Source organism: Coregonus clupeaformis, chromosome 25, assembly GCF_020615455.1.
Source record: "Coregonus clupeaformis isolate EN_2021a chromosome 25, ASM2061545v1, whole genome shotgun sequence".
Lineage (NCBI taxonomy): Eukaryota > Metazoa > Chordata > Actinopteri > Salmoniformes > Salmonidae > Coregonus > Coregonus clupeaformis.
The window spans coordinates 13639031-13657391 of NC_059216.1; the positions used below are offsets into that span (position 1 = coordinate 13639031).

At 47.4% G+C, this 18361-nt stretch overlaps 1 protein-coding gene and 1 long non-coding RNA gene across 6 annotated transcripts in view; both read left to right on the forward strand.

Moving 5' to 3' along the window:
* The window catches only part of LOC121539072 (thyroid receptor-interacting protein 11-like), a 99326-nt gene that overhangs the window by 30093 nt on the left and 50872 nt on the right, over nucleotides 1–18361 (forward strand). For all 3 annotated transcript variants that reach the window (XM_041847304.2, XM_041847302.2, XM_041847303.2), the window contains 6 exons: nucleotides 972–1502; nucleotides 1716–1826; nucleotides 2036–2206; nucleotides 3306–3455; nucleotides 5916–6109; nucleotides 16675–16838. In XM_041847304.2, the coding sequence (XP_041703238.2) occupies nucleotides 972–1502; nucleotides 1716–1826; nucleotides 2036–2206; nucleotides 3306–3455; nucleotides 5916–6109; nucleotides 16675–16838 (1321 nt within the window). The remainder of the gene's footprint in view (nucleotides 1–971; nucleotides 1503–1715; nucleotides 1827–2035; nucleotides 2207–3305; nucleotides 3456–5915; nucleotides 6110–16674; nucleotides 16839–18361) is intronic.
* LOC121539073 lies at nucleotides 8147–9137 on the forward strand. Of its 3 annotated transcripts, none has more exons than XR_005995316.2 (3): nucleotides 8147–8283; nucleotides 8503–8810; nucleotides 9030–9137. It is a non-coding gene; the product is annotated as an uncharacterized LOC121539073 (long non-coding RNA). The 3 variants fall into 3 exon arrangements; XR_005995315.1 differs by having other exon boundaries at nucleotides 8347–8810; nucleotides 8874–9050; XR_005995314.1 differs by having other exon boundaries at nucleotides 8874–9050.

Here is an 18361-nt window from a genome sequence, read left to right on the forward strand (position 1 = left end):
CTGCCTGAATTCTTCGGGCATGGAAACACAAACACAATTGGTATCAAGGGACCTAACGTGGGCCAGGACAACATTCCCCACACCATTACACCATCGCCACCAGCCTTTACCGTTGACACCAGGCAGGATGGGGCAATGCCAAATCCTGACTCTGCCATCAGCATGACGCGATAAAAACCGGGATTCGTCGGACAAGGTGATGTTTTTCCAATCCTCAGTTGTCCAGTGTTGGAGATCACTTGGTGATCCCATGGGGCGGCGCACAATTGGCCCAGCGTCGTCCAGGGTAGGGGAGGGAATGGCCGGCAGGGATGTAGCTCAGTTGGTAGAGCATGGCGTTTTCAACGCCAGGGTTGTGGGTTCGTTTCCCACGGGGGAACAGTATGAAAAAAAAAAAAAAGAATGTATGCACTCACTTAACTGTAAGTTGCTCTGGATAAGAGCGTCTGCTAAATGACTACAATGTAAATGTGATCACTGGAGCCGCTTCTTCTTGTTTTGTTTCTGAGATACTGGATCCGGTGGATCACATTTACATTTTTTGTCATTTAGCAGACGCTCTTATCCAGATACTGGATCCGGTGCGCCTGGCACCGATGATCATACCACGCTCAAAGCCTCTTATGTCACACGTTTTGCACATTCTAACGTTCAATCAAACAGTAACTGGATGCCTGTCTGCCTGCTTTATATAGCAAGCCACGGCCACGTGACTCACTGTCTGTAGGAGCGATCCATTTTTGTGAACGGGGTGTTGTACCAAATAAACTGGCCACTGACAATGAATACAGCAAGTATAGTAAAAATGCAAATGGTGGGTGATTCATAATGATTCAACTGTACGCTATATACACTATACACATCAGCACTCTGTCAACTCCATGTGAAGTGTAAGCCAACCCGCTGGACCTACTAGTGATTGTCATTCAGCAGCCTTATTGGGATTAATAATGTTTTGGCTCTAATCCTAGGTGGATGCAGACAACGACTGCACCTCCAATCTCTCCGTGGATTACGGCCGCCTGATCCACAGCTATGAGCAGAAGGAGAAGAAGCTAAGGAGTCTCAGTCACGAGCTAGCCAACGTCCAACACACCATCAGCCAGCTGAGCAGCACTAAAGATGTCCTCCTGGGGACACTGGACAGTGTGGCGCAGAGTCCTCAAGTCACCACACTGTCTGCTACTCTGATGTCTACTGCCCAGCCTCCTTCTGCAGTAGAACCTCCCAGACACCAGGGGGCAGCACCACCTCCAGGGAACCAGGAAGGACTGAGACAGGAGCTGGAGTCTCTGAGAGCCCTCCTGTCTGAGAGGGAGACTGTGATCAGGACCCTGCAGGAGAACAACCACCGCCTGTCTAACTCAGCCCAGGCGTCAGAGAGCGAGCAGCGCGGCCAGGCCGACGAGGCCAGACGGGTCAGAGAGAGACTGGACGCTCTGCAGCGCTCTGTCAGGGAGAAAGACCTGCTCATCAAGACAAAAGGGGACCAACTCAACCAGGTTAGAGAGACGCACACATTCACCGACATACACGCATATGATACATGCTAGCACACACACATACACACGTACACACACCGAGGAAGGCGCAAACGGTGCATACACACAGTGTGTGTGAACATTTTAATCTCAATGTAGTGTACGATTAAACCCTTGTTTGCCATGGGATCATTTCTCTTTTTAACCAGGTAAGTCTGATCTTCATTTCTCCAGGTGAGTGAGAACCTGAGGAACCGTGAGAGCGACAACGATGTGTTAAAACAAGCCGTGACCAACCTGAAGGAGCGAGCCCTTATCCTGGAGATGGATACCAGGAAGCTGAAGGTAGGTAGCCCAGGGGCTGGGTTCACATCCTAAAGACATTCCCCTGCCGTTGGGCCCTTGAGCAAGGCCCTTAACCCCACAACATGCTCTCCATCCAGGGGTGCTGCACTGCAGCTTGAACATCTGCTCGTATCAACTCGAGAACGGAGCAGAAGACACATTTCCCTTGTTGGCTGTAACATGGACAATAAAGTTGTGTTGTATTGAAGGATGAGAACGAGGCTGTGGCCCAGCGGAGCAGGGAGAAGGAGTCAGAGTTCAGAGCCCTGCAGGAGACCAACATGCAGGTGTCCCTCCTCATGAGGGAGAAGGAGTTTGAGAGGAGCGCCATGTCAGAGAAGGCTGCCGCCATGGAGAAGATGCTCAAGGACAGAGAACAGGTTATTTAATCATTTACAGACCTTGTACATTATCAACTTGCAAAATATGGGAAAATGTCACTTTTTAAAATGTCATAACTCACATCAGTAGAGAAGGTGCTGAAGGACAGAGAACAGGATGTTTGTAGATCCCACAGGGCGGCACACAATTGGCCCGGCGTCGTCCGGGTTTGGCCGAGGTAGGCCGTCACTGTAAATAAGAATTTGTTCATAACTGACTTGCCTGGTTAAATAAAGGTAAAATGAAAAATAAATGTAGGTGAAAACCACAAAATCATTGAATGTATACTTTATGAATGATCATTTATTTTTATGAATGACGTCTGTTCCCAATATTTAGCATAAGTAATAGATAACATATCTAGTGAAGAATGACAGAGAAATGCAATCAAAGGAAAATAGGTTATTCAATAGTCTAAATACATTATTGGTTCAATCTTTTCAGTAACAGATTATTATAATGTTGTATTCTTTCCTGACCCCTTCCGTTGATCTGTTTCCCAGGGCAACAGTCAGAGGAGCTGAACCAGCTGATTGATTGATTCCGTTGATCTGTTTCCCAGGGCAACAGTCAGAGGAGCTGAACCAGCTGATTGATTGATTCCGTTGATCTGTTTCCCAGGGCAACAGTCAGAGGTCAGAGGAGCTGAACCAGCTGATTGATTGATTCCGTTGATCTGTTTCCCAGGGCAACAGTCAGAGGAGCTGAACCAGCTGATTGATTGATTCCGTTGATCTGTTTCCCAGGGCAACAGCCAGAGGTCAGAGCTGAACCAGCTGATTGATTGATTCCGTTGATTGTTTCCCAGGGCAACAGTCAGAGGTCAGGGGAGCTGAACCAGCTGATTATTATTCCCTTTTCGGGCAACAGTCAGAGGAGCTGAACCAGCTGATTGATTGATTCCGTTGATCTGTTTCCCAGGGCAACAGTCAGAGGAGCTGAACCAGCTGATTGATTGATTCCGTTGATCTGTTTCCCAGGGCAACAGTCAGAGGAGCTGAACCAGCTGATTGATTGATTCCGTTGATCTGTTTCCCAGGGCAACAGTCAGAGGAGCTGAACCAGCTGATTGATTGATTCCGTTGATCTGTTTCCCAGGGCAACAGCCAGAGGTCAGGGGAGCTGAATCAGCTCCTGAATGAGCTGAAGTCCATGCAGGGGAAAGCTGTGGCCTTCCAGCAGGAGAGAGACCAGGTCATGCTGGCACTCAAACAGAAACAGATGGAGACCACAGCCGTACAGACAGAGGTAGGATTGCTGGACACACACACACAGAGGTAGGATGGCTGGACACACACACACAGACAGGTAGGATGGCTGGACACACACACACAGAGGTAGGATGGCTGGACACACACACACACAGACAGGTAGGATGGCTGGACACACACACACAGAGGTAGGATGGCTGGACACACACACACACACAGACAGGTAGGATGGCTGGACACACACACACACAGACAGGTAGGATGGCTGGACACACACACACAGACAGGTAGGATGGCTGGACACACACACACAGACAGGTAGGATGGCTGGACACACACACACACAGACAGGTAGGATGGCTGGACACACACACACACAGACAGGTAGGATGGCTGGACACACACACACAGACAGGTAGGATGGATGGACACACACACAGACAGGTAGGATGGCTGGACACACACACACAGACAGGTAGGATGGCTGGATACACACACACACAGACAGGTAGGATGGCTGGACACACACACACACAGACAGGTAGGATGGCTGGACACACACACACACAGACAGGTAGGATGGCTGGACACACACAGACAGGTAGGATGGCTGGACACACACACACACACAGACAGGTAGGATGGCTGGACACACACAGACAGGTAGGATGGCTGGACACACACACACACACAGACAGGTAGGATGGCTGGACACACACAGACAGGTAGGATGGCTGGACACACACACACACACAGACAGGTAGGATGGCTGGACACACACACACACACAGACAGGTAGGATGGCTGGACACACACACACACAGACAGGTAGGATGGCTGGACACACACACAGACAGGTAGGATGGCTGGACACACACACACACAGACAGGTAGGATGGCTGGACACACACACACACACAGACAGGTAGGATGGCTGGACACACACACACAGACAGGAAGGATGGCTGGACACACACACACACAGACAGGTAGGATGGCTGGACACACACACACACAGACAGGAAGGATGGCTGGACACACACACACACAGACATGTAGGATGGCTGGACACACACACACACAGACAGGAAGGATGGCTGGACACACACACACACAGACAGGAAGGATGGCTGGACACACACACACACAGACATGTAGGATGGCTGGACACACACACACACAGACAGGAAGGATGGCTGGACACACACACACACAGGTAGGATGGCTGGACACAGACACAGTAGTCTGAGCACATACTCATATTATTTGCAGGATACCTATTGAGGAGATTGTAACACATTCATAATCCACACATAACCATTCATAACACACATAACCATTCATAACCCATACATAGCCATTAATAACCCACACACAACCATTCATAACCCATACATAACCATTCATAACCATTAATAACCCACACATAACCATTCATAACCCATACATAACCATTCATAACCCATACATAACCATTCATAACCCATACATAACCATTAATAACCCACACATGACCATTCATAACCCATACATAACCCATACATAACCCATACATAACCGTTCATAACCCATACATAACCCATACATAACCGTTCATAACCCATACATGCTGAACGTTTTGTGTCTTGCTCCTTGTGATCAGATATATTTGTGGTTAAGCGGTTAGAGTAAGGGTTAATACAGTACATGGCAACCAAATCATATTATTAGTAGACAATTCACTATTATTGGCAGGACTTGGACTGAAATATGTGCCGGTACTCATGTTGGGTGCCGGTACTCATGTTGGGTGCCGGTACTCATGTTGGGTGCCGGTACTCATGTTGGGTGCCGGTACTCATGTTGGGTGCCGGTACTCATGTTGGGTGCCGGTACTGTTTATATTCAGGTGCAGGACAGTGGTGGAAAAAGTACCCAATTGTCATACTTGAGTAAACGTAAAGATACCTTTTAATAGAAAATGACTCAAGTAAAAGTGAAAGTCACCCAGTAAAATACTACTTGAGTAAAAGTCTAAAAGTATTTGGTTTTTAAATATACTGAAGTATCAAAAGTAAAAGTATAAAAGGAAGCATGTGTATTTAGTGAGTCCGCCAGATCAGAGGCCGTAGTGTTGACCAGGGATGTTCTCTTGATAAGGGCGTGAATTGTAATATTTTCCTGTCTTGCTAAGCATTGAAAATGTAACGAGTACATTTAGGTGTCAGGGGAGTATGGAGTAAAAAGTAAATTATTTACTTCAGGAATGTAGTGAAGTAAAAGTTGTCAAATATAAATGGTGAAGTACAGTACAGATACCCCCAAAAAACTCCTTAAGTAGTACTTTTAAAGTATTTTTACAAAATTACTTTACACCACTGGGTGCAGGAGCTCCACAGTACTGTTGAGCTAATATTCTATAAGAGGAACAGGAGCTCAAGCAGTAGAACCGATACTCAGCTCCCAGGTCAAGATCTGGCACTTATCTGACTCCTCCCCCTGTCGCTCGCTCTCTCAGCTGCAGCATGTGAAGGACCGAGAGCAGCGGCTAAAGTTGGAGCTGGATCGGCTGCGTAACCACCTGCTGGAGATAGAGGACTCCTACACGCGGGAGGCCCTCGCCGCTGAGGACAGGGAGGCGGAGCTACGTAGGAGAGTCACGCTATTGGACGACAGACTGGCTACTTCCTCCAGTCAGGTGGAGAGCACCAGGTAGGTGGAAAGGACATCCAAGTTGCTTGCTTAGCGAGTACTGTTTCCTCCTGATTCAGCTCATACCCGAGGCTCGAATTCAGGGCCTCTGCCTCGCAAACACACAGGAGCGCCACCGAAAAACAAGCAGTTGCAAGTGGAGACAGGCTGAGGAGTGAGTTTCACAGATCCCAATCTGCTACTTAGGCATTAGGGTTGGGGTCGATTCCATTTCCGTTTACTTCCTGAATTGACCGAATGTATCCCAGGAAACCGATGGTGGGGATGTGTTTATCACTGCTGGTAGTTAACTCATAGATGGATAAATACTTAGACATTAGTCAATGGATATAATATGCTGGTGGATTCTACAGGCCTTGTGAAATAGGTATTCTGACCTCAATGGGCCAACCTGTTTTTAAATCAATGTTAAAATTAAGAAAATCTAGTTTTATGTGTTTAACATGCTAGTACTAATTGAGAAATATTGGCACCATGTGGTGGTCTCTGATAGAGGTGTATATAGTGGCACCATGTGGTGGTCTCTGATAGAGGTGTATATAGTGGCACCATGTGGTGGTCTCTGATAGAGGTGTATATAGTGGCACCATGTGGTGGTCTCTGATAGAGGTGTATATAGTGGCACCATGTGGTGGTCTCTGATAGAGGTGTATATAGTGGCACCATGTGGTGGTCTCTGATAGAGGTGTATATAGCGGCACCATGTGGTGGTCTCTGATAGAGGTGTATATAGTGGCACCATGTGGTGGTCTCTGATAGAGGTGTATATATAGTGACACCATGTGGTGGTCTCTGATAGAGGTGTATATAGTGGCACCATGTGGTGGTCTCTGATAGAGGTGTATATAGTGGCACCATGTGGTGGTCTCTGATAGAGGTGTATATAGCAGCACCATGTGGTGGTCTCTGATAGAGGTGTATATAGTGGTACCATGTGGTGGTCTCTGATAGAGGTGTATATATAGTGGCACCATGTGGTGGTCTCTGATAGAGGTGTATATAGTGGCACCATGTGGTGGTCTCTGATAGAGGTGTATATAGTGGCACCATGTGGTGGTCTCTGATAGAGGTGTATATAGCGGCACCATGTGGTGGTCTCTGATAGAGGTGTATATAGTGGCACCATGTGGTGGTCTCTGATAGAGGTGAATATAGCGGCACCATGTGGTGGTCTCTGATAGAGGTGTATATAGTGGCACCATGTGGTGGTCTCTGATAGAGGTGTATATAGTGGCACCATGTGGTGGTCTCTGATAGAGGTGTATATATAGTGGCACCATGTGGTGGTCTCTGATAGAGGTGTATATAGTGGCACCATGTGGTGGTCTCTGATAGAGGTGTATATAGTGGCACCATGTGGTGGTCTCTGATAGAGGTGTGTATATATAGTGGCACCATGTGGTTGCCTCTGATAGAGGTGTATATAGTGACACCATGTGGTGGTCTCTGATAGAGGTGTATATAGTGGCACCATGTGGTGGTCTCTGATAGAGGTGAATATAGCGGCACCATGTGGTGGTCTCTGATAGAGGTGTATATAGTGGCACCATGTGGTGGTCTCTGATAGAGGTGTATATAGTGGCACCATGTGGTGGTCTCTGATAGAGGTGTATATAGTGGCACCATGTGGTGGTCTCTGATAGAGGTGTATATAGTGGCACCATGTGGTGGTCTCTGATAGAGGTGTATATAGCGGCACCATGTGGTGGTCTCTGATAGAGTGTATATAAGCGGCACCATGTGGTGGTCTCTGATAGAGGTGTATATAGTGGCACCATGTGGTGGTCTCTGATAGAGGTGTATATGTGGCACCATGTGGTGGTCTCTGATAGAGGTGTATATGTGGCACCATGTGGTGGTCTCTGATAGAGGTGTATATAGTGGCACCATGTGGTGGTCTCTGATAGAGGTGTATATAGTGGCACCCATGTGGTGGTCTCTGATAGAGGTATATAGTGGCACCATGTGGTGGTCTCTGATAGAGGTGAATATAGTGGCACCATGTGGTGGTCTCTGATAGAGGTGTATATAGTGGCACCATGTGGTGGTCTCTGATAGAGGTGAATATAGTGGCACCATGTGGTGGTCTCTGATAGAGGTGTATATAGTGGCACCATGTGGTGGTCTCTGATAGAGGTGTATATAGTGGCACCATGTGGTGGTCTCTGATAGAGGTGTATATAGTGGCCTCTGATAGAGATGTATATAGTGGCACCATGTGGTGGTCTCTGATAGAGGTGTATATAGTGGCACCATGTGGTGGTCTCTGATAGAGGTGTGTATATATAGTGGCACCATGTGGTGGTCTCTGATAGAGGTGTATATAGTGGCACCATGTGGTGGTCTCTGATAGAGGTGTATATAGTGGCACCATGTGGTGGTCTCTGATAGAGGTGTATATATAGTGGCACCATGTGGTGGTCTCTGATAGAGGTGTATATAGTGGCACCATGTGGTGGTCTCTGATAGAGGTGTATATAGTGGCACCATGTGGTGGTCTCTGATAGAGGTGTATATATAGTGGCACCATGTGGTGGTCTCTGATAGAGGTGAATATAGCAGCACCATGTGGTGGCCTCTGATAGAGGTGAATATAGTGGCACCATGTGGTGGTCTCTGATAGAGGTGTATATAGTGGCACCATGTGGTGGTCTCTGATAGAGGTGTATATAGTGGCACCATGTGGTGGTCTCTGATAGAGGTGTATATAGTGGCCTCTGATAGAGATGTATATAGTGGCACCATGTGGTGGTCTCTGATAGAGGTGTATATAGTGGCACCATGTGGTGGTCTCTGATAGAGGTGTGTATATATAGTGGCACCATGTGGTGGTCTCTGATAGAGGTGTATATAGTGGCACCATGTGGTGGTCTCTGATAGAGGTGTATATAGTGGCACCATGTGGTGGTCTCTGATAGAGGTGTATATATAGTGGCACCATGTGGTGGTCTCTGATAGAGGTGTATATAGTGGCACCATGTGGTGGCCTCTGATAGAGGTGAATATAGTGGCCTCTGATAGAGGTGTATATAGTGGCACCATGTGGTGGTCTCTGATAGAGGTGTATATAGTGGCACCATGTGGTGGTCTCTGATAGAGGTGTATATAGTGACACCATGTGGTGGTCTCTGATAGAGGTGTATATAGTGGCACCATGTGGTGGTCTCTGATAGAGGTGTATATAGTGGCCTCTGATAGAGATGTATATAGTGGCACCATGTGGTGGTCTCTGATAGAGGTGTATATAGTGGCACCATGTGGTGGTCTCTGATAGAGGTGTGTTTATATAGTGACACCATGTGGTGGTCTCTGATAGAGGTGTATATAGTGGCACCATGTGGTGGTCTCTGATAGAGGTGTATATAGTGGCATGTGGTCTCTGATAGAGATGTATATAGTGGCACCATGTGGTGGTCTCTGATAGAGGTGTATATAGTGGCACCATGTGGTGGTCTCTGATAGAGGTGTATATAGTGGCACCATGTGGTGGTCTCTGATAGAGGTGTATATAGTGACACCATGTGGTGGTCTCTGATAGAGGTGAATATAGCAGCACCATGTGGTGGTCTCTGATAGAGGTGTATATAGTGGCACCATGTGGTGGTCTCTGATAGAGGTGTATATATAGTGGCACCATGTGGTGGTCTCTGATAGAGGTGAATATAGCAGCACCATGTGGTGGCCTCTGATAGAGGTGAATATAGTGGCACCATGTGGTGGTCTCTGATAGAGGTGTATATAGTGGCACCATGTGGTGGTCTCTGATAGAGGTGTATATAGTGGCACCATGTGGTGGTCTCTGATAGAGGTGAATATAGTGGCACATCACCACCCCTCCACCTTTTCTCTGCCTATCACATCTAAACATGTTGTAATTAGCAATGTCAATGTCCTTATCCATGATCGAATCATTTAAACAAGTCTCTGATAAAAACAAGAATGTCTGTGTTCGTGCCATGCATCCAGCTATCGATAAAGTCCATCTTTGACATCATAATTCGCACATTTAAATGTAACAAACCCAGCCCTTTGCAAGACTTAAAAACAGCAGGGGTGTCCATATTTACCCTAACCAGGTTGTTATAAACTTCATCATTAGGTCAGGAGATTTCATAGGAATAGAAATCATGTTATCAAAGCTTGCCCCGATGGGCCTGCGGCTGCATCTATTTGATGGCTGTTTAAATCCTATTGAAATGAAGACTGGGGTAATGTAGATTTCCTTGACTTGACTAGAGTATTTAGCATCAGAAACAATTTGATGTGTGATGATGGTTGGGATAACCTGGGTAGAGTGCAGGTTATATCCCAGTCAGTTTCTCAGAGCAGCCTTAAAATGGCCCCGAGATAGTTTGGGTGAATTCCGTCTTCTTTGTAGAATCTTTTCTCTTTCCAAAAAGTGTCAAAGTTATAAATAAAGACAACATTGACAGAGTGACAATAGCTCTTTAGCCAGACCTGAAGTGATAGCAACCTACTGAATCTACCGTGTCCACGTCTCATCGTGGGTATGGGACCCGATATATAATGGGACGCTTGTTTAGGTATTTCAGTTTTGCAATTAGTTCCATGAAGTCACTTTTTTAAGCAGTTCAGCGCTAGCCAACTTAGTGTCATTAAATCCCACATGTACTATAACAGTATCCGTCTGTGGAGTTTGGCTTATGGCTTCAGGAAGTAGCGTAGTGATATCCTTTACTTTGGCACCCGGATAGCATAGGGTTCTAATCCCTGGCAAGGAGATGTTCCTTACCATTGAGCTTCCAATGGTGAGCGCCGGTCGGATCCCCCGGGCTACCGTATCTCCGATCAGGCGACAGGAGCCGTAGAAATCAGCTGGGGAGAAGGCCGCGTAGATCCCGATTGCCAGGGGGGAGAGTCGCCAGCCGCCCGCCGCCCGGCACCCTGAACACGAGAGCCCATAGTGTAGGCGGTTGACGTCAACAACCCCCCCCCCCTATCGAATATTCAAAAAAGGATTGCAATAATGAGACGTATCCACCAATCCAAAGAAAGGATAGGCGGGAGCTATACAGCCCGTGCCGCTTTGTGGACAAAGACTCCCATTGTTAGGGCCGAGAGACGTATATCTTGTCAGTATATCCATATTCTTTGGTAGAGGCTAGGGCCGAATGAAGCAGTGACCTGGAGTTATGACATCACCAGTTGGCCATTTTGTAGGTGAGTAACAAGGACTAGCTGGTAGCCATCTTGGGTTCCATAAAAACAATGAAGGGTCTACTCATCATAGCCTGGATACTGTACTGTACCCAGAACTATGCGAAGCGGGTAGGTAAACAGGTTATCTTACATGAGATTGCAGACAGAAGTAATCCTGACGTATAACAACTAATGAAGCGTGTGTAAGCATGTACTAAGATGGCAATAGCGGCCTATAACATGTATACTGATTAAATAAACACCAAATGAACCCTAACCGGCAGTAAGTACACTCACATGGTGACACAGACTCACCAAACACCAGAAGAATGATTGTCCAGATGTGAGTTGATGTGAGTCCCATAGGGCGGCGCACAATTGGCCCAGCGTCGTCCGGGTTATTGGAGGGTTTGGCCGTCATTGTAAATAAGAATTTGTTCTTAACTGACTTGCCTAGTTAACTAAAGGTTAAATAAAATAAAATAATAAATGTTGGTTGAGGTGGAGGACAGGAGTTTCTAGAGGTTGTCTCAACCTGCCCTCCTGGAGACAACTAAAGAGTTCAGGGGCAGACTGGGGGTCTCCAACCCCAGGCTAGGCCACTGATTGGCTGACCGGGTCAGCTGACTCTGTTCCCTGGCAACATTTACATTTTACATTTTACATTTACATTTACGTCATTTAGCAGACGCTCTTATCCAGAGCGACTTACAAATAGGTGCATTCACCTTATAGCCAGTGGGATAACCACTTTACAATGTTTTTTTTATTTGTATTTTTTTTGGGGGGGGGGGTAGAAGGATTACTTTATCCTATCCCAGGTATTCCTTAAAGAGGTGGGGTTTCAAATGTCTCCGGAAGGTGGCTCCGCTGTCCTGGCGTCGTGAGGGAGCTTGTTCCACCATTGGGGTGCCAGAGCAGCGAACAGTTTTGACTGGGCTGAGCGGGAACTATGCTTCCGCAGAGGTAGGGGAGCCAGCAGGCCAGAGGTGGATGAACGCAGTGCCCTCATTTGGGTGTAGGGACTGATCAGAGCCTGAAGGTAGGCACCATGGTCTTGTAGCAGATGCGAGCTTCAACTGGAAGCCAGTGGAGTGTGCGGAGGAGCGGGGTGACGTGAGAAAAAAAACAAAAAAAAAACATAAAAAATAAAGAGAACTTGGGAAGGTTGAACACCAGACGGGCTGCGGCATTCTGGATGAGTTGTAGGGGTTTAATGGCACAGGCAGGGAGCCCAGCCAACAGCGAGTTGCAGTAATCCAGACGGGAGATGACAAGTGCCTGGATTAGGACCTGTGCCGCTTCCTGTGTAAGGCAGGGTCTTCTCTCGAATGTTGTAGAGCATGAACCTACAGGATCGGGTCACCGCCTTGATGTTAGCGGAGAACGACAGGGTGTTGTCCAGGGTCACGCCAAGGCTCTTCGCACTCTGGGAGGAGGACACAACGGAGTTGTCAACCGTGATGGCGAGATCATGGAACGGGCAGTCCTTCCCCGGGAGGAAGAGCAGCTCCGCTTGCCGAGGTTCAGCTTGAGGTGGTGATCCGTCATCCATACTGATATGTCTGCCAGACATGCAGAGATGCGATTCGCCACCTGGTTATCAGAAGGGGGAAAGGAGAAGATTAGTTGTGTGTCGTCAGCGTAGCAATGATAGGAGAGGCCATGTGAGGGATATGACAGAGCCAAGTGACTTGGTGTATAGCGAGAATAGGAGAGGGCCTAGAACTGAGCCCTGGGGGGACACCAGTGGTGAGAGCACGTGGTGCGGAGACAGCTTCTCGCTACGCCACTTGGTAGGAGCGACCGGTCAGGTAGGACGCAATCCAAGAGTGAGCCGCGCCGGAGATGCCCAGCTCGGAGAGGGTGGAGAGGAGGATCTGATGGTTCACAGTATCAAAGGCAGCAGACAGGTCTAGAAGGACAAGAGCAGAGGAGAGAGAGTTAGCTTTAGCAGTGCGGAGAGCCTCTGTGACACAGAGAAGAGCAGTCTCAGTTGAATGACCAGTCTTGAAACCTGACTGGTTTGGATCAAGAAGGTCATTCTGAGAGAGATAGCAAGAGAGTTGGCTAAAGACGGCCACGCTCAATAGTTTTGGAGAGAAAAGAAAGAAGGGATATTGGTCTGTAGTTGTTGACATCAGAGGGATCGAGTGTTGGTTTTTTGAGAAGGGTGCGACTCTCGCTCTCTTGAAGACGGAAGGGACATAGCCAGCGGTCAAGGATGAGTTGATCAGCGAGGTGAGGTAAGGGAGAAGGTCACCGGAGATGGTCTGGAGAAGAGAGGAGGGGATAGGGTCAAGCGGGCAGGTTGTTGGGCGGCCTGCCGTCACAAGTCGCAATATTTTATCTGGAGAGAGAGGGGAGAAAGAAGTCAAAGCATAGGGTAGGGCAGTGTGAGCAGGACCAGCAGTGTCATTTGACTTAACAAACGAGGATCGGATGTCGTCAACCTTCTTTTCAAAATGGTTGACGAAGTCATCCACAGAGAGGGAGGGGGGATTCAGCACGGAGGAGAATGTGGCAAAGAGCTTCCCTAGGGTTAGAGGCGGATGCTTGGAATTTAGAGTGGTAGAAAGTGGCCTTAGCAGCAGAAACAGATGAAGAAAATGTAGAGAGGAGGGAGTGAAAAGATGCCAGGTCTGCAGGGAGTCTAGTTTTCTTCCATTTCCACTCAGCTGCCCGGAGCTCTGTTCTGTGAGCTCGCAATGAGTCATCAAGCCACGGAGCTGGAGGGGGAGGACCGAGCTGGCCGGGAGGATAGGGGGACATAGAGAGTCAAAGGATGCAGAAAGGGGAGGAGAGGAGGGTTGAGGAGGCAGAATCAGGAGATTGGAGGGAGAAGGATTGAGCAGAGGGAAGAGATGATAGGATGGAAGAGGAGAGAGTAGCGGGGAGAGAGAGAGCGAAGGTTGCGACGACGCATTACCATCTGTGTAGGGGCAGAGTGAGTAGTGTTGGAGGAGAGGGAGAGAGAAAAGGATACAAAGTAGTGGTCGGAGACTTGGAGGGGGGTTGCAGTGAGATTAGTAGAAGAACAGCATCTAGTAAAGATGAGGTCAAGCGTATTGCCTGCCTTGTGAGTAGGGGGGGACGGTGAGAGGGTGAGGTCAAAAGAGGAGAGGAGTGGAAAGAAGGAGGCAGAGAGAAATTAGTCAAATGTAGACGTAGGGAGGTTGAAATCCCCCAGAACTGTGAGGGGTGTGCCATCCTCAGGAAAGGAACCTATCAAGGCGTCAAGCTCATTGATGAACTCTCCAAGGGAACCTGGAGGGCGATAGATGACAAGGATATTAAGCTTAAATGGGCTAGTGACTGTGACAGCATGGAATTCAAATGAGGAGATAGACAGATGGGTCAGGGGAAAAATATAGAATGTCCACATGGGAGAGATGAGGATTCCTGTGCCACCACCCCGCTGACCAGATGCTCTCGGGGTATGCGAGAACACATGGTCAGACGAGGAGAGAGCAGCAGGAGTAGCAGTGTTTTCAGTGGTAATCCATGTTTCCGTCAGCGCCAAGAAGTCGAGGGACTGGAGGGTAGCATAGGCTGGGATGAAGTCTGCCTTGTTGGCAGCAGAACGGCAGTTCCAGAGGCTGCCTGAGACCTGGAACTCCAAGTGGGTCGTGCATGCAGGGACCACCAGGTTAGAGAGGCAGCAGCCACGCGGTGTGAGGCGTTTGTGTAGCCTGTGCGGAGAGGAGAGAACAGGGATAGGCAGAGGCATAGTTGACAGGCTGCAGCAGATGGCTACAATAATGCAGAGGAGATCGGAATAAAATGAACTAAACTAATCTGGGAAAGGAGAGAGCGGGGCCTCCCTCACCACAACTCCCAAATATAACTCTCCCAACTTCCACCTCAGAAACTATAATTGTTGTAAACTACAGCGGTTCAATGTTTTCTAGGAATAGACTAACCTAGTTTATTCAGCTAGCTAACTAGGTGCAGTATTATTCCGTGAAAAACGTCCGGGCACCTCGTCATAAGACGCCACAGCCAGCTAGCATGCCGGTCTCCAACAGCAGGGTTTATAGCGCCAATACTCAGCCACAACAACCACCAGTGTATCAACACACAAGCAGATCGTTCGTGTCCGTGTCTAACGTTGTGGGTTAGTCCCGACAGCTTGAGCGAGTCCGTCGTCAACTTATTCAGCCAGTTAGTTAGCTAGAATAGTTAGCATACTAGCTAGCCATTGCTTTCAGACAAAGAAGAACCCCCTCCTTTCACGGCACGAACACACAGAGAGCCAAACTAACGTTAACTAGTCACCCATGTCCCGAATTCCTTGAGCGACTCGGGCTATCAATATGTAAAGAACAAAACACAAGTGTAGGTTATGACTTACCCCTAGCAGCTACTGTTAGCTAGCCAAGTGCAAATCTAGCCACTGAATTGACTCAGCCAGTTCGCGTCTGTTCGCTCGGTCGTTCCAGCTATTGTTTACAAGCAGCTATCCAGGTAGCAACAAGCTAGCTAATTTTCAAGCGCAGTAGCCACTTGCTACCTAACGTTAACGGTTCAGACAATGAGGTTAGAAAACAGCTGAATGGTAGGCAGTTATTGTATGTAATCATTGTAGGCAGCCAGCTGGCGTAATTACAGGCACTCTCAGGCGTGAAACAACTATACCCACAGGGCGGCAGGTAGCTTAGTGGGTAAGAACGTTGTGCCAGTAACCGAAAGGTCGCTGGTTCTAATCCCCGAGCCGACTAGGTGAAAAATCTGTCGATGTGCCCTTAAGCAAGGCACTTAACCCTAATTGCTCATGTAAGTCGCTCTGGATAAGAGCGTCTGCTAAATGACTAAAATGTAAAATGTAAAAATGTAATAGCTACTCGCCAGCTAGTCCAGGTGGTGAGTTAGCTAGCTAGCTTCGTGCTACACCCGGCCCCGCCGAATACAATACTAACCTACAATAATTACATACAATAACTACCTACAACAACCCACGATACCTACCTACAATACCTAACTACAATCTAAATACATAGTTTAAGCCTTACTCGACAAAGCCCAAGCTATGTATAAAGCCAAACTTACCCGACGCCAAGCTTACCCGGATGGCCCCAGGTTTCCTTCTCCTCTTGATTGAGCGGCAACCTGGTCCCTAACACACAGGTGTGAAGTGACCTTCTGCAGCAGGGCAATAGACTGGCTGAGGTCGGGGGTTGGGAACCTAACTTAGCTGTAAAAGTCACAAAGTTTGTCTCTAATTCCCAGGGCCAGAAAGAGGGTTCTGAGTTGTACTCATTGGCAACTGTAAGGGTGTCCTACAATAATGATATATTTATTGTCTAATACCGTTCCTCCTTTCCAGCGTGTGTAGCCACCAGGCCAATAAAGTATTTATTCTTCTTCTTCTTCTTCTTCCTTCTTCCTTCTTCTTTCTTTCGTAGTCACCAGGCGTCTCTGCAGGTGGAGTCCCTTCAGGAGCAGCTGAGTGGAACGGTGAGGCAGAGAGACGAGGCCCTGACCCAGCTCAGAGTAGCACAGGACCAGGTCAACCAGTACGCAGTGTCCCTGTCCAACCTCCAGATGGTACTAGAGCACTTCCAGCAAGGCAAGACTACGTCTCCTGTCTTTCTCTCAAGACCCATGTGCTTTAATGAAGGTGGATTATTATTGTGCCAGTTCCAGCAAGTGGACTCCTTTCTTTTTACATCATGAACCTGGTGCTGTAATGATCATTCACCTGTGGGGCCCTATTAAAATCTCAGTTGAGGGGAATGCGGACAGAATCACAGAATCCAGACATTAAAACACAATTCAACAATATAAAAAGTAGGAAATCAACTAAATGCATTGAACTTATTAGAAAATCCATTAATTTATTATAAGACATGAACAAAATGCATCAGTGATTGGTATTTTCCTTCAACTTTATGAAGAGGCAACAGCACAGCAATGCCCCTGTCTGTGTGGCCGTTGGTCTACCACTTTGTGTAGCCGTTAGCAATGATGCTAATGTAATGACAACCGTCTTCTGGTAGATGGAAAGGCTTTCCCCAAAACCTTCTCAATGAAAAGTACCCTATGCCTACCTAGCAGAATGATATCATAATTATTTGTATCAAACTCTGCAATCACATGAGCACTACTTAGAAATCTCTAACCAAACAATGGTCTCTGGCTGGTGCACAGTTGAATTAAAGGGTAACTACACCCCCCTCAGAAATGTATTAGATATTTCCCAAACCTCCAGAGGTCTCCTGATGGGGTGTAAGCATTGTTGTGTACTTAGAACATCACATTCTGTTGTTTTTAATATTTAAAAGTGTGATTTTGAGAGCGAAAACCTGAAACAAATGGGAAAAATGGATACCTGGAAAAACAAAATGGAATTTGGGAAAAAAACGGAATCTGGGGAAAACATTTAACAGATTTTATATCGACCTACTGAAGGCACCACTAACTCTCACGATAGGAAAATAGCCTGGTCTCAGGTCTGTTTGTGCTGTATGGTCGTAGTCAGGAGATGGCTATCCCTATGTTGTTGTATGGTCGTAGTCAGGAGATGGCTATCCCTATGTTGTTGTTGTATGGTCGTAGTCAGGAGATGGCTTTCCCTATGTTGTTGTTGTATGGTCGTAGTCAGGAGATGGCTTTCCCTATGTTGTTGTTGTATGGTCGTAGTCAGGAGATGGCTTTCCCTATGTTGTTGTATGGTCGTAGTCAGGAGATGGCTTTCCCTATGTTGTTGTTGTATGGTCGTAGTCAGGAGATGGCTTTCCCTATGTTGTTGTTGTATGGTCGTAGTCAGGTGATGGCTTTCCCTATGTTGTTGTATGGTCGTAGTCAGGAGATGGCTTTCCCTATGTTGTTGTTGTATGGTCGTAGTCAGGTGATGGCTTTCCCTATGTTGTTGTATGGTCGTAGTCAGGAGATGGCTTTCCCTATGTTGTTGTATGGTCGTAGTCAGGAGATGGCTTTCCCTATGTTGTTGTTGTATGGTCGTAGTCAGGAGATGGCTTTCCCTATGTTGTTGTTGTATGGTCGTAGTCAGGAGATGGCTTTCCCTATGTTGTTGTTTATGGTCATAGTCAGGAGATGGCTTTCCTATGTTGTTGTTGTATGGTCGTAGTC